At 51.6% G+C, this 16,325-nt stretch overlaps 1 protein-coding gene across 1 annotated transcript in view; it reads left to right on the forward strand.

Moving 5' to 3' along the window:
- The first annotated feature begins 9,997 nt into the window (after positions 1–9,997).
- Positions 9,998–16,325, forward strand: part of LOC141154214 (long-chain-fatty-acid--CoA ligase ACSBG2-like) — a 28,231-nt gene continuing 21,903 nt past the window's right edge. The window contains exons 1-2 of the mRNA XM_073639832.1: positions 9,998–10,038; positions 10,156–10,946. Coding sequence (XP_073495933.1) covers positions 9,998–10,038; positions 10,156–10,946 — 832 coding nt within the window. The remainder of the gene's footprint in view (positions 10,039–10,155; positions 10,947–16,325) is intronic.

Genomic DNA, 16,325 nt, shown 5'->3' on the forward strand with positions numbered 1-16,325 from the left:
ACTTCGCCTGGCCTCTGTTCAGTGGTGTCCTTTTCAGAGGTGCACAAAACTGTCCGACGGCACTTTAATGCACGTCGAGAATGATCCGGCAGTGTCGGTCTTAGGCCAGACGGCGTCCACGGTGCCTCTGTGGCGCCCCTGAGGGTTCAGTCGCCACACCTCAGACCGAGGTGTGGTATCTCCTCTCCGAGGTAAGGAAGGAGCACCTCTCCGGACTCAGCCATCCATTCAACACTACACCTCTCCCACCTATAAGGCACCATAGTGCTGCCCCAGCCAGGATAAGAGGAGATGGGGGGGGGGGGACCAAAGATAAGGGGAACCATGTAGTGGGTGAGAGTGGAGGACGCACTTTAGGTTACACCACAAAATTCATATTTAATAAACGGCCATCTTGGGCTTATGGTCTTTGATTGTGATCTTCATCACTGAACGTGGCTTTCTGCTAGAACCTGCAGCTGATAAGAGGATACACGGTCCTCGTACTCTGGCCTTGAGGAGCGGGCTAGAGTTAACGGCTGTCTCTACCCGGTCAAGGTCCTGACCTAAGAAGGCCTGGAGGGGAGCGGAGGAGTAAAGCTCTGCAGGCAAAAGGATCCCAGGGGGATGCAGATGGAGCGGCACACGCCACCTGTATTCTTTATTCTGGCCTAGTCAGAGGGATTCCTGCTGCAGGAGGGGTACCGGCCCCCGATCTCTGACTCTGTCACTTCAAGTCTTGGTCAGAGAAGCCCGGAGGCTTAGTGGATCCCACCGGGTAACGGACGGAGCGGAGTTGCCACCCGTACCCTTGTTTTGTGCATAGTCCAGAGGGAGACCCGGCCTTAGTACAAGCACCACATACGGACCTAGTGGGAAAGTCTAGGAACACTCTCTGGTGCAGAGGGTCCTGATTGTTGCACCCGAACTACCCGGGGTGTGCTGAACCCCTTCCTGGTGGGCGCAGCGCGCCGTGTGGAGCAAGGAGAAGCCTTGCAGCTGACACCTAACAACGTGAGTAAAGCTTGGAAGACTGCATCCATTATCCTTATTTCAGCGCGACACCACACCGCACCACCCACTACGACTCCCCTGATCCGTCTTCTCTGCCCTGAGGCCCTGCTCCGCCTGTGGGGAGTAGTACCATCTTCTGCTGCCACTTCATCCTGCCTCAGAGGACTGCCGCAGCACTGGTGGCGAATCGCCAGAAACCACAGGTGGCGTAGTCATTTAATCCACTCGATTAACACCACCAAACCCTGAAAGCTCATTACATCTTTTATGTGACGGCCCTGGGCACGGAACGGGTCCAGGCCACGGCTGCAACCCCCAACATCTGAGCCGGCTCCGAGTACCCCCATCTCCCAGGGTGGGCTGAGAGTGTCACACCTCCTTTTGCCTCATTACTGGGAATCTTCATCCGGGGGTTCCGTCTAAGTTACATATTTCAGAGATTTACACAGAAACCCCGGTGTAAGTGCTCAGCGCAGAGCACAGGATAAATGTGACTCGCCCAGGGGGATATGGGGGAAACTCGGTACCCGGGCCTTTACCTTCTTGGGATGTCACGGCGGTCGGCTCCCGGGCCCGTACCCTGGGGTCACTCTTAAAAAGGGGGTTTGTTACTTGATGGGATGAATAACCATTTTGTCTCGTGACGCCACCTGTGGTTCCCGGTAATGGTAACCGGCGCTGCTGCAGACCTCTGGAGCAGATGTTAGGGCAGCTGGGTTGGTGCAGCTCTCCACAGGCAGAGCGCAGCTCCAGGGCAGTGTAGGTGCAGATGGTGATGCTGGGCGTTGTAGTGCAGGAGCGATAGCTGGGTAGAAATAACTGGCAGAAACAGTGGGGTGCAGTCATCCTAGTTTACTCAGTTATTTAGGTTCCTCAGGTAGCACTTTACAGCTGACAGTCTCCCATGTCGTGCTGCGTTTACTAGGCAGGGGTTCAGCACTCCCTCAAGTATCTCAAGAGCACTTAACGGGACCCCTCTCTGTATGTTCCTTTCTTAGCGGACTTCCCGCGCTGGGTCTCTCCCTCCTGCCCTACGCCTCGCTCACAAAGTCCCGATCGGGTACATTGAGATCCCTCTGAGCAACTTGAAGTTCCCGGACCTACTTGGTGCCCTTTTCGGCGGCTTAGGTGCGAATGTGACAACTGCACCTTGAAAGTGCAGAAGCCTCCGTTTTTTTAGCTGAGACCTGGAGTAACACAGCTAGTCCAGGGACCGGTTCCCTTTTTGCGGCCTGATCCCTCAGAAGCGTGGCAGATTCGAGCGTACGGGTGCCGTCCTGCAGTCACCGTACCCCCTGGGATCCCTTCAGTTCCTGGAGCCTGCCTCCCTAGCTCCCACTCCTCTTTCCTTCTTGGGCATGACAGGCTGAGCCTGCCTGCCGAGGAGAGCTCCTGCAGAACCCCTGCTCCTCTCACTCACTACTCACTGACCTCTCCTACTGAACTGAACTCTCTAAGATGGCTCCCCTTTATATATACCTCCTATTCAAGTGCTCCCCTGTTCTACGTCCTCCACCCATACACACTACTGGTTCCCTCTCACTTTTGGTTCCCCCCACTCCAGCCAGGGATGGGGCAGCAAAAGAAGTGCATATAGCCCTTCCAGCTGGCCTGGAGTAGTGTATTGTTGAGTGCAGGTGTTGGGGTCCCGGGCAGTACTTCATCCTTACCTGAGAGAAGGAGATGCCACACCTCTGGGTGAGGTGCAGTACCTCTGTGGCGACTGAACCCTCAGGGGCGCCACAAATGTGAGCAGAGCCTTACTGCGATCTTTGGGAGGCCGAAGGAACAAATCAGCAGCAGGTGAAGAATTGGTATTATACGTGCGGTATAAGTGATTAGACGGCTTAATTCTTCAGGTCGGTGTGATTACAGCGATACCAGATTTATATCAGGTTTTTATGATTGACAGCTGTCACACATTAAACGTTTTTTTTTTTTTTTTGCAAAGACTAGCTGGTTCAAAGACTAGCTATTAAGATGAATGAAGAATGGGCTTTCTCTTTCTGGCCTAATCGTAAGCCATCTTCTTGCATTAGCGACTGGGCAAATAAAAATATACGCAATTCAACCTTAATGTTCCCCTCCCCATCTGATCGGTTTTGGAACCTTGGAAAGTAATATCCTCGCCATATAAACTCAAAGACGCAGATTTTTTTCTGAGAAACAATCTCGCCAATTTATAAGACAACAAAAAATGGCAAAGAAAATGACGAAGCAAACAAACAAGTCTCATTATAGTCCGTGCAAACAGTATAGAGCGCTGAACATACATCTTTCAACATATTGAAAGATATCGGGCGTCTATCATCAGGCTTAAAGTGGCGCCTCTTAAAGCCTTTTAGCAACTGCTTTACCGGAAATCCGCTGGTTAATGGTGTAGTCCCTCTTCTTTTCAAAAAGAATGAAGTTCCGGCAAATGTTTTGGAGAGGCCCGAGTAGGGGAGGCCTTTAATAATTAAATGCTCAGCAAACTTCATAGCCGACTGGGGGTGAGACTCTGTATGATCATTATTTTTTAAGCAAAAATTAACCCATTGGTGCCAAGCAACTGAATAATTGGTCCAAGTTCTATCTGCTAATGATTTTTCAATGAAATAAGGGATTAAACCCAAATGACATCACAAAGAAAATTAATAAAAAATAAACCTAGACCTTCCTTTATATCTGTAGAAAAGCATAACAGCAAAGAGTCTGCCGGCTCCAATGGGCTCTGCCAGCCAATTGTCCGCTAAAAATCTGAGTAGAATTACTTTCCAGTTTTAAGGCCTCCTTGTCCCCCCTTGTCCCCCCTTGTCCCCCCTTGTCCCCCCTTGTCCCTCCTTGTCCCTCCTTGTCCCTCCTTGTCCCTCCTTGTCCCCCCTTGTCCCCCCTTGTCCCCCCTTGTCCCCCCTTGTCCCCCCTTGTCCTGCCGGATATGAGACGCAGGAGAAACCCACCCAGATGTGGCTTCCTACAGACTTCTAGAAAATACCCTCCCTATCGGAATTATTCTTAAAGCTAAATTCATTAAGCCTAAAAAGGATTGGAGTCTTTTAAAGTAATTTTCTCTTTTTTTTTAAGAAACTGCTAAATGGTAAAACAAAGTTTATTATTTTTTTATAACGGGAGAGAACAGAACATATATATTTTTTAAATCTCTTAATATACCTAAAAACTCAAGGGAATTGCAGGCGGGAGGGGGGAGCTTTTTTTCGTAAGCGATTGGGACACAAAACGCATTAGACACAAATAAATGTATTCAGTAAATTAAAACAAAAATCAGAATCTTGTCCAATAAATAAAAAGTAGCCAAGATAATGCAAATCCCTACCCGCTTCTAGCTCTTTAACAATCTTTTCATATACACCCTTCTCCCTTAAAAGGGGGTGCATAAAACTCCTCACGAAAACCTACAGACCCCTCCTCTGAGCGATACCTCTCCTGATCACATCCTGGCACTATCCCTACAGACACTTCCTCTGCCTCCTACCTCTCCTGCTCACATCCCGGCACAATCCTTAGACCCCTCCTCTGCCTCCTACCTCTCCTGATCACATCCCGGCACAATCCTTAGACCCCTCCTCTGCCTCCTACCTCTCCTGCTCACATCCCGGCACTATCCCTACAGACACCTCCTCTGCCTCCTACCTCTCCTGCTCACATCCCAGCACAATCCTTAGACCCTTCCTCTGCCTCCTACCTCTCCTGCTCACATCCCGGCACAATCCTTAGACCCCTCCTCTGCCTCCTACCTCTCCTGCTCACATCCCGGCACAATCCTTAGACCCCTCCTCTGCCTCCTACCTCTCCTGCTCACATCCTGGCACTATCCTTAGACCCCTCCTCTGCCTCCTACCTCTCCTGATCACATCCTGGCACTATCCTTAGACCCTTCCTCTGCCTCCTACCTCTCGTGATCACATCCCGGCACAATCCTTAGACCCTTCCTCTGCCTCCTACCTCTCCTGATCACATCCTGGCACAACCCTTAGACCCCTCCTCTGCCTCCTACCTCTCCTGCTCACATCCTGGCACTATCCCTACAGAAACCTCCTCTGCCTCCTACCTCTCCTGCTCACATCCTGGCACTATCCCTACAGAAACCTCCTCTGCCTCCTACCTCTCCTGCTCACATCCTGGCACTATCCCTACAGAAACCTCCTCTGCCTCCTACCTCTCCTGCTCACATCCTGGCACTATCCCTACAGACATCCTCCTCTGCCTCCTACCTCTCCTGCTGACATCCTGGCACTATCCCTACAGACACCTCCTCTGCCTCCTACCTCTCCTGATCACATCCCGGCACTATCCCTACAGACACCTCCTCTGCCTCCTACCTCTCCTGCTCACATCCCGGCACTATCCCTACAGACACCTCCTCTGCCTCCTACCTTTCCTGCTCACATCCTGGCACTATCCCTACAGACACCTCCTCTGCCTCATACATCTCCTGCTCACATCCCGGCACTATCCCTACAGACACCTCCTCTGCCTCCTACCTCTCCTGATCACATCCTGGCACTATCCCTACAGACACCTCTGCTTCTTACCTCTCCTGCTCAAATCCCGGCACAATCCTTAGACCCCTCCTCTGCCTCCTACCTCTCGTGATCACATCCCGGCACAATCCTTAGACCCTTCCTCTGCCTCCTACCTCTCCTGATCACATCCTGACACATTCCTTAGACCCCTCCTCTGCCTCCTACCTTTCCTGCTCACATCCTGGCACTATCCCTACAGACACCTCTGCTTCTTACCTCTCCTGCTCAAATCCCGGCACAATCCTTAGACCCCTCCTCTGCCTCCTACCTCTCCTGCTCACATCCCGGCACTATCCCTACAGACACCTCCTCTGCCTCCTACCTCTCCTGCTCACATCCTGGCACTATCCCTACAGACACCTCCTTTGCCTCCTACCTCTCCTGCTCACATCCTGGCACAATCCCTACAGACACCTCCTCTGAACGATACCTCTCCTGATTGATCACATCCTGGCACTATCCCTACAGACACCTCTGCTTCTTACTTCTCCTGCTCAAATCCCGGCACAATCCTTAGACCCCTCCTCTGCCTCCTACCTCTCCTGCTCACATCCCGGCACTATCCCTACAGACACCTCCTCTGCCTCCTACCTCTCCTGCTCACATCCCGGCACTATCCCTACAGACACCCTCCTCTGCCTCCTACCTCTCCTGCTTACATCCCGGCACTATCCCTATAGACACCTCCTCTGCCTCCTACCTCTCCTGCACACATCCTGGCACTATCCCTACAGACACCTCCTCTGCCTCCTACCTCTCCTGATCACATCCTGGCACTATCCCTACAGATACCCTACCTCTCCTGCTCACATCCTGGCACTATCCTTAGACCCCTCCTCTGCCTCCTACCTCTCCTGATCACATCCTGGCACTATCCCTACAGACACCTCCTCTGCCTCCTACCTCTCCTGCTTACATCCCGGCACTATCCCTATAGACACCCTCCTCTGCCTCCTACCTCTCCTGATCACATCCTGGCACTATCCCTACAGACATCCTCCTCTGCCTCCTACCTCTCCTGATCACATCCTGGCACTATCCCTACAGACACCTCCCTGCCTCCTACCTCTCCTGATCACATCCTGGCACTATCCCTGCAGACACCCTCCTCTGCCTCCTACCTCTCCTGATCACATCCTGGCACTATCCCTACAGACATCCTCCTCTGCCTCCTACCTCTCCTGCTCACATCCCGGCACTATCCCTACAGACACCTCCTCTGCCTCCTACCTCTCCTGCTCACATCCCGGCACTATCCCTACAGACACCTCCTCTGCCTCCTACCTCTCCTGCTCACATCCCGGCACTATCCTTAGACCCCTCCTCTGCCTCCTACCTCTCCTGCTCACATCCCGGCACAATCCTTAGACCCCTCCTCTGCCTCCTACCTCTCCTGATCACATCCCGGCACTATCCCTACAGACACCTCCTCTGCCTCCTACCTCTCCTGCTCACATCCCGGCACTATCCCTACAGACACCTCCTCTGCCTCCTACCTCTCCTGCTCACATCCCGGCACTATCCTTAGACCCCTCCTCTGCCTCCTACCTCTCCTGCTCACATCCTGGCACTATCCTTAGACCCCTCCTCTGCCTCCTACCTCTCCTGATCACATCCTGGCACTATCCCTGCAGACACCCTCCTCTGCCTCCTACCTCTCCTGATCACATCCTGGCACTATCCCTACAGACACCCTCCTCTGCCTCCTACCTGTCCTGATCACATCCTGGCACTATCCCTACAGACCCCTCCTCTGCCTCCTACCTCTCCTGCTCACATCCCGGCACTATCCCTCCTTCTGCTCAGTCTGGCAGTTTATAAGGTGGTAAAAGGATTTCTCGTGTTTCACCCTCCTTGCGCATCTCTAGTCTTTCTGTAGGTAGTGGAGATTTATGGGATTTACAACGTGTGAATAATTATTGGACGGTTGTTTGCTGAATATGTAAAGATCTCGAACTGCATTATTTGTAAATCTAAGACCAGCTTTCACATATAGTCAGGTTAATAGTCAGGTTAATAGTCAGGTTAATAGTCAGGTTAATAGTCAGGTTAATAGTCACAAAATACAAAGTGAATGAAGAATGGAGAAATCTAAATCCCATGAATACTTGGAGACCTGCCTTCTTCACTTGGTGCACTTGCAGTCAGGGATTTTGTAGGATTATAGTTGATGTGTGAGTAACCAATTATATATCAAACAGGTGATAATGATCATTTTCCTATTTGGGATGAAATGCAAATATTATCTGAAACAGATTGATGTCACAGGTCCTAAACAATGGCAAGACTGAGAGAAAGGTAGTTATTCTGCACCAGCATGGTCCCCAGGTGAGGAGTTCACAGCTGATTGGGGTTTCAGGATGAGTTGTTGAAGCTCTAAAGAAGATGCACCAAGAAATGGACAACCTTGAGGACCATGTACAGATTGGTCAGCCAAAGAAACTTAGTGCAGCAGATGAATCCCACCATCATGTTACTTCCCTTGTAAATCAGATGATGTCCAGCAGTGGCATCAGCTCAGAACTGGCAGCGACCCGTGGGAAGTGGTCTTCATGGAAGATTTACGGCCAAAAACCCCCAAACTTTCCATATGGAAACAAGACCAAGAGACGACTGAGCACAAAAACACAGGAACTGGGATCTGAAAAACGTCAGCAGGTCTCTAGACTGTTGATTAAAATGTGAAATATTTGGCTGTACCATCAGCAGATTGTTTCTGATAGACTAGAGAGCGGCACAATAATTAGGGTCTGCAGGAGAAGTGAAGCGCGGCGAAGGGTCCGACACGTTTGGCGCAGCATTTCAGATCATGTAATACCATTAGGGAGGCATCTGATTGGCTCCAAATTTATTCTGCGTCTGGACAACCAATGGCATGAAGAACGTGGAGTCCTGGAGATGATGATCTGACCCCAGAGCTCGGATCACATGAAGAGCCCTAAGAATCCACACAAGCCTCATACACAGAAGATCTGGGGTCAATCCTCCAAGATGTTTGAAAGAACCTCCTGCCGAGATCCTCCATAACCTGTGTACAAGTGACGAGAAGAAATGATGGAGGCGACGGGCGGTCACCAGATACTAATGATGATGGAGGCGATGTAAGGCCAACAGATACTGATGATGGAGGTGACGGCAGTCACGAGATAATGGTGATGGGCGGTCACCGGATAGTGGCGACGGGAGCGATGAGCGGTCACCGGATACGGACGGGATTTAAATTTCTCTTTTCTTCAGTCACTTTGCATTAATTGATAAACTATTAACGCTTCTCTTTTAAAGCTTCTGACTCGGCAGCATTTTTTTCTGCCTAGAGCTTTGCACAGCGCTGTGTATATAATAAGTATGTTGTGTTATATGCACCCACCCCCTCTGCTAATCTACTAACTGCAGCGGTGTCTGTGATATACGTCCTAGGGCAGTGATTGATCCATGGGTGTCTGCTGCCTCCATCTGTGTCAAGACAGCTCAAACTACGGTAAGTGCCGCTGGTTCCACACCTCGGATTTTGCCGGGCAGGAGGGTTCAGTTTCCCCTTCCTACATCTATATCGTGCACCGAAGTAAAAACTGCAAGATAAATCTGTCCTCATTCTTCTGAGTAAAGTGATTTGATGTATACATGACACTGCTCTGAACACTCCATCTTTGTGCTCTTGTATACATGACACTGCTCTGAACACTCCATCTTTATGCTCTTGTATACATGACACTGCTCTGAACACTCCATCTTTATGCTCTTGTATACATGACACTGCTCTGAACGCTCCATCTTTATGCTCTTGGATACATGACACTGCTCTGAACGCTCCATCTTTATGCTCTTGTATACGTGACACTGCTCTGAACGCTCCATCTTTATGCTCTTGGATACATGACACTGCTCTGAACGCTCCATCTTTATGCTCTTGGATACATGGCACTGCTCTGACCGCTCCATCTTTATGCTCTTGGATACATGACACTGCTCTGAACGCTCCATCTTTATGCTCTTGGATACATGACACTGCTCTGAACGCTCCATCTTTATGCTCTTGTATACGTGACACTGCTCTGAACGCTCCATCTTTATGCTCTTGGATACATGACACTGCTCTGAACGCTCCATCTTTATGCTCTTGGATACATGGCACTGCTCTGAACGCTCCATCTTTATGCTCTTGGATACATGACACTGCTCTGAACGCTCCATCTTTATGCTCTTGTATACGTGACACTGCTCTGAACGCTCCATCTTTATGCTCTTGGATACATGACACTGCTCTGAACGCTCCATCTTTATGCTCTTGGATACATGGCACTGCTCTGACCGCTCCATCTTTATGCTCTTGGATACATGGCACTGCTCTGAACGCTCCATCTTTATGCTCTTGTATTTGTACTTTGCGATTCTGGACTCTGGTTCTTGAGTCGTCTTTTGTCGGGTCTTTTTTGCATTCTCTACAGACCTTTCTTGGTTCTTCTTTGTGAACAGGGGAGAAAATGGCAACAATTGACGTGATGGAAGAAGACTCAACAGAGAGGTGAATGAATAACGTGATGTGGTGACACAACATGGCTGTATGACCTTGGGTGTTACTGTTGGGTTTGTCTGGTGTTTCTCTCGTGTGTGGGATATCCTGATAACTTATTTTCTGCAGCTTTGTGGATCTATCAGAGTATGATGAAACCGTACAAGAGGAGGAGCAGCCGCCACATTGGGAACATCAAGGAGAACTGTATCATGTGAAATACGGCCAAAAACCTGATGTATCTCAGGGTGTCACATGTGACCATGAGAAACCAGTGACACCAATGGAAAAAGGCCTGGCGTCCAGAGAAGGAAACCAATCAGATGAACTCCAGGTCCATCTTCATTGTTGCCTCCTGGAGTCTCCTCCTGAACACTCTTCAAGGGATGACTCCTCTAATAAAGTCCGGCATACACCAAGTGGCACCTTAGTTCCAGGAAAAGATGCTGCTCAGGACATCCCGGCTGAAGATGACACAGGGGAAGCTAACGAAGGCAATCCGGAAACCCAAAGACATACACAAGAAATCATAAGTGAGAGATTCCAAGATGAAGATGAGGAAAATCATGATGATGTCTCAGATAAACCAAGATTTCACAGCACACAAGGAGACAAAGGGGCAACTAGAACGACCGACTCTGAAGAGGAAAATGGTCAAAAGGCTACAAGCAGGGAGCGAAGTAGTCCTGTCAATACGGAAGAAACAATAGAGGATTCTCGGGAGGCTAAAGAAGCCAAGAAGGAAGAGCAACATGATGTTCATGAAATGACTGGTGAAGAAGCTCAGAGAAGCAAAGATGGGGCTCTGGAAGAGCAGAAGACGACAACACGTGAGAACCAGGAGCAATCAGAGAAAATCCGAGAGGACATGTCCACATGTGAGGAGCAGTCCCTGGTAATACCAAGGTGGGATACTGCAGGTAAGTGCACTCGCCATGTGGACAGGCTAAAAAAGTCGTAACCCCAGAAATCCCTTGTTGCACTAAAACTTTACGTAAATCATATCTCCAGTCTATACATGAATGTGAGAGATTTGCCAGTGGAGGAGTTAATACCCCATTACTTTCTACGCTTCTATGTCTAGTCCCACTGCTGACCAGGCCTGGGGATTACATCGTGATACAGGTTGAAAAAAGTCTGCGGCCCATTACATTCATTCTTTCTCCACTAGTTCTGTACTCTTTATAGCTAGATTTATTACCCACAATGCCATTTGTTGTAAGAAAAGCCTCCGCCTGTCTATAACTGCTGTGGTCGGCATTCCCCATCTGCCGGAATCGCCTTTCTTCCCCCTCTTCCCCCCCCCCGTAATGAGCCCCCTGGTCCTTAGTATGGTCTTTCAAGGAATAAGTTCTGTGCCGTCCTGGTACTGACCACATATATATTTATACGTAGAAAATGACATTTCAGAGATTTAATTTATAAGCTTTTCCAACCTCTCATCATAAGAGAGGCCTCCCTTCCCATGTAATGTGTAGTGTAGGAGAGGCGCCTCCCTTCCCATGTAATGTGTAGTGTAGGAGAGGCGCCTCCCTTCCCGTGTAATGTGTAGTGTAGGAGAGGCGCCTTCCGTCCCGTGTAATGTGTAGTGTAGGAGAGGCGCCTCCCTTCCCGTGTAATGTGTAGTGTAGGAGAGGCGCCTTCCGTCCCATGTAATGTAATGTAGTGTAGGAGAGGCGCCTTCCGTCCATGTAATGTAATGTAGTGTAGGAGAGGCGCCTCCCGTCCCATGTAATGTAATGTAGTGTAGGAGAGGCGCCTTCCGTCCCGTGTAATGTGTAGTGTAGGAGAGGCGCCTCCCGTCCCGTGTAATGTGTAGTGTAGGAGAGGCGCCTTCCGTCCCGTGTAATGTGTAGTGTAGGAGAGGCGCCTCCCTTCCCGTGTAATGTGTAGTGTAGGAGAGGCGCCTCCCGTCCCATGTAGTGTAGGAGAGGTGCCTCCCGTCCCATGTAATGTAATGTAGTGTAGGAGAGGCGCCTCCCGTCCCGTGTAATGTGTAGTGTAGGAGAGGCGCCTCCCGTCCCATGTAATGTAATGTAGTGTAGGAGAGGCGCCTCCCGTCCCGTGTAATGTGTAGTGTAGGAGAGGTGCCTCCCGTCCCGTGTAATGTGTAGTGTAGGAGAGGCGCCTTCCGTCCCGTGGAATGTGTAGTGTAGGAGAGGTGCCTCCCATCCCGTGGAATGTGTAGTGTAGGAGAGGTGCCTCCCATCCCGTGTAATGTGTAGTGTAGGAGAGGCGCCTTCAGTCCCGTGTAATGTGCAGTGTAGGGGAGGCGCCTTCAGTCCCGTGAAATGTGCAGTGTAGGGGAGGCGCCTTCCGTCCCATGTAATGTGTAGTGTAGGAGAGGCGCCTCCCGTCCCATGTAATATAATGTAATGTAGTGTAGGAGAGGTGCCTCCCATCCCGTGTAATGTGTAGTGTAGGAGAGGCGCCTTCAGTCCCGTGTAATGTGTAGTGTAGGAGAGGCGCCTCCCATCCCGTGTAATGTGTAGTGTAGGAGAGGCGCCTCCCGTCCCATGTAATGTAATGTAGTGTAGGAGAGGCGCCTCCCATCCCGTGGAATGTGTAGTGTAGGAGAGGCGCCTTCCGTCCCGTGTAATGTGTAGTGTAGGAGAGGCGCCTTCCGTCCCGTGTAATGTGTAGTGTAGGAGAGGCGCCTCCCGTCCCATGTAATGTGTAGTGTAGGAGAGGCGCCTCCCGTCCCATGTAATGTAGTGTAGGAGAGGCGCCTCCCGTCCCATGTAATGTAATGTAGTGTAGGAGAGGCGCCTCCCTTCCCGTGTAATGTAATGTAGTGTAGGAGAGGCGCCTCCCGTCCCATGTAATGTAATGTAGTGTAGGAGAGGCGCCTTCCGTCCCGTGTAATGTGTAGTGTAGGAGAGGCGCCTTCCGTCCCGTGTAATGTGTAGTGTAGGAGAGGCGCCTTCCATCCCGTGGAATGTGTAGTGTAGGAGAGGCGCCTTCCGTCCCGTGGAATGTGTAGTGTAGGAGAGGCGCCTCCCGTCCCATGTAATGTGTAGTGTAGGAGAGGCGCCTCCCGTCCCATGTAATGTGTAGTGTAGGAGAGGCGCCTCCCGTCCCATGTAATGTGTAGTGTAGGAGAGGCGCCTCCCGTCCCGTGTAATGTGTAGTGTAGGAGAGGCGCCTCCTGTCCCATGTAATGTAATGTAGTGTAGGAGAGGCGCCTTCCGTCCCGTGTAGTGTAGGAGAGGCGCCTTCCGTCCCGTGTAATGTGTAGTGTAGGAGAGGCGCCTCCCTTCCCGTGTAATGTGTAGTGTAGGAGAGGCGCCTCCCGTCCCATGTAATGTAATGTAATGTAGTGTAGGAGAGGCGCCTCCCATCCCGTGGAATGTGTAGTGTAGGAGAGGCGCCTTCCATCCCGTGGAATGTGTAGTGTAGGAGAGGCGCCTTCCGTCCCGTGTAGTGTAGGAGAGGCGCCTTCCGTCCCGTGTAATGTGTAGTGTAGGAGAGGCGCCTCCCTTCCCGTGTAATGTGTAGTGTAGGAGAGGCGCCTCCCGTCCCATGTAATGTAATGTAGTGTAGGAGAGGCGCCTTCCGTCCCGTGTAATGTGTAGTGTAGGAGAGGCGCCTCCCGTCCCATGTAATGTAATGTAGTGTAGGAGAGGCGCCTTCCGTCCCATGTAATGTGTAGTGTAGGAGAGGCGCCTTCCGTCCCATGTAATGTGTAGTGTAGGAGAGGCGCCTTCCGTCCCGTGTAATGTGTAGTGTAGGAGAGGCGCCTCCCTTCCCGTTTAATGTGTAGTGTAGGAGAGGCGCCTCCCGTCCCATGTAATGTGTAGTGTAGGAGAGGCGCCTCCCTTCCCGTGTAATGTGTAGTGTAGGAGAGGCGCCTCCCGTCCCATGTAATGTAATGTAGTGTAGGAGAGGCGCCTTCCGTCCCATGTAATGTAGTGTAGGAGAGGCGCCTTCCGTCCCGTGTAATGTGTAGTGTAGGAGAGGCGCCTTCCGTCCCGTGTAATGTGTAGTGTAGGAGAGGCGCCTTCCGTCCCATGTAATGTGTAGTGTAGGAGAGGCGCCTTCCGTCCCGTGTAATGTGTAGTGTAGGAGAGGCGCCTTCCGTCCCGTGTAGTGTAGGGGAGGCGCCTCCCGTCCCATGTAATGTAATGTAGTGTAGGAGAGGCGCCTTCCGTCCCGTGTAATGTGTAGTGTAGGAGAGGCGCCTCCCGTCCCATGTAATGTAGTGTAGTGTAGGAGAGGCGCCTCCCGTCCCATGTAATGTAGTGTAGGAGAGGCGCCTCCCTTCCCGTGTAATGTAATGTAGTGTAGGAGAGGCGCCTCCCTTCCCGTGTAATGTAATGTAGTGTAGGAGAGGCGCCTCCCGTCCCATGTAATGTAATGTAGTGTAGGAGAGGCGCCTTCCGTCCCGTGTAATGTGTAGTGTAGGAGAGGCGCCTTCCGTCCCGTGTAATGTGTAGTGTAGGAGAGGCGCCTTCCGTCCCGTGTAATGTGTAGTGTAGGAGAGGCGCCTCCCTTCCCGTGTAATGTGTAGTGTAGGAGAGGCGCCTCCCGTCCCATGTAATGTGTAGTGTAGGAGAGGCGCCTCCCTTCCCGTGTAATGTGTAGTGTAGGAGAGGCGCCTCCCTTCCCGTGTAATGTAATGTAGTGTAGGAGAGGCGCCTTCCGTCCCATGTAATGTAATGTAGTGTAGGAGAGGCGCCTTCCGTCCCATGTAATGTGTAGTGTAGGAGAGGCGCCTTCCGTCCCGTGTAATGTGTAGTGTAGGAGAGGCGCCTTCCGTCCCGTGTAATGTGTAGTGTAGGAGAGGCGCCTCCCTTCCCGTGTAATGTGTAGTGTAGGAGAGGCGCCTCCCGTCCCATGTAATGTAGTGTAGGAGAGGCGCCTTCCGTCCCGTGTAATGTGTAGTGTAGGAGAGGCGCCTTCCGTCCCATGTAATGTGTAGTGTAGGAGAGGCGCCTTCCGTCCCGTGTAATGTGTAGTGTAGGAGAGGCGCCTTCCGTCCCGTGTAGTGTAGGGGAGGCGCCTCCCGTCCCATGTAATGTAATGTAGTGTAGGAGAGGCGCCTTCCGTCCCGTGTAATGTGTAGTGTAGGAGAGGCGCCTCCCGTCCCATGTAATGTAGTGTAGTGTAGGAGAGGCGCCTCCCGTCCCATGTAATGTAATGTAGTGTAGGAGAGGCGCCTCCCTTCCCGTGTAATGTAATGTAGTGTAGGAGAGGCGCCTCCCTTCCCGTGTAATGTAATGTAGTGTAGGAGAGGCGCCTCCCGTCCCATGTAATGTAATGTAGTGTAGGAGAGGCGCCTTCCGTCCCGTGTAATGTGTAGTGTAGGAGAGGCGCCTTCCGTCCCGTGTAATGTGTAGTGTAGGAGAGGCGCCTTCCGTCCCGTGGAATGTGTAGTGTAGGAGAGGCGCCTCCCGTCCCATGTAATGTGTAGTGTAGGAGAGGCGCCTCCCTTCCCGTGTAATGTGTAGTGTAGGAGAGGCGCCTCCCGTCCCATGTAATGTAATGTAGTGTAGGAGAGGCGCCTTCCGTCCCGTGTAGTGTAGGAGAGGCGCCTTCCGTCCCGTGTAGTGTAGGAGAGGTGCCTTCCGTCCCGTGTAATGTGTAGTGTAGGAGAGGCGCCTCCCTTCCCGTGTAATGTGTAGTGTAGGAGAGGCGCCTCCCGTCCCATGTAATGTAATGTAGTGTAGGAGAGGCGCCTCCCATCCCGTGGAATGTGTAGTGTAGGAGAGGCGCCTCCCGTCCCATGTAATGTAATGTAGTGTAGGAGAGGCGCCTTCCGTCCCATGTAATGTAGTGTAGGAGAGGCGCCTTCCGTCCCGTGTAATGTGTAGTGTAGGAGAGGCGCCTTCCGTCCCGTGTAATGTGTAGTGTAGGAGAGGCGCCTTCCGTCCCGTGTAATGTGTAGTGTAGGAGAGGCGCCTCCCTTCCCGTGTAATGTGTAGTGTAGGAGAGGCGCCTCCCTTCCCGTGTAATGTGTAGTGTAGGAGAGGCGCCTCCCGTCCCGTGTAATGTGTAGTGTAGGAGAGGCGCCTCCCTTCCCGTGTAATGTGTAGTGTAGGAGAGGCGCCTCCCGTCCCATGTAATGTAATGTAGTGTAGGAGAGGCGCCTTCCGTCCCATGTAATGTAGTGTAGGAAAGGCGCCTTCCGTCCCGTGTAATGTGTAGTGTAGGAGAGGCGCCTTCCGTCCCGTGTAATGTGTAGTGTAGGAGAGGCGCCTTCCGTCCCATGTAATGTGTAGTGTAGGGGAGGCGCCTCCCGTCCCATGTAATGTAGTGTAGGAGAGGCGCCTTCCGTCCCGTGTAATGTGTAGTGTAGG

Source organism: Phyllobates terribilis, unplaced genomic scaffold (assembly GCF_046119375.1).
Source record: "Phyllobates terribilis strain yellow unplaced genomic scaffold, ASM4611937v1 Scaffold_1__5_contigs__length_1240528914, whole genome shotgun sequence".
NCBI lineage: Eukaryota > Metazoa > Chordata > Amphibia > Anura > Dendrobatidae > Phyllobates > Phyllobates terribilis.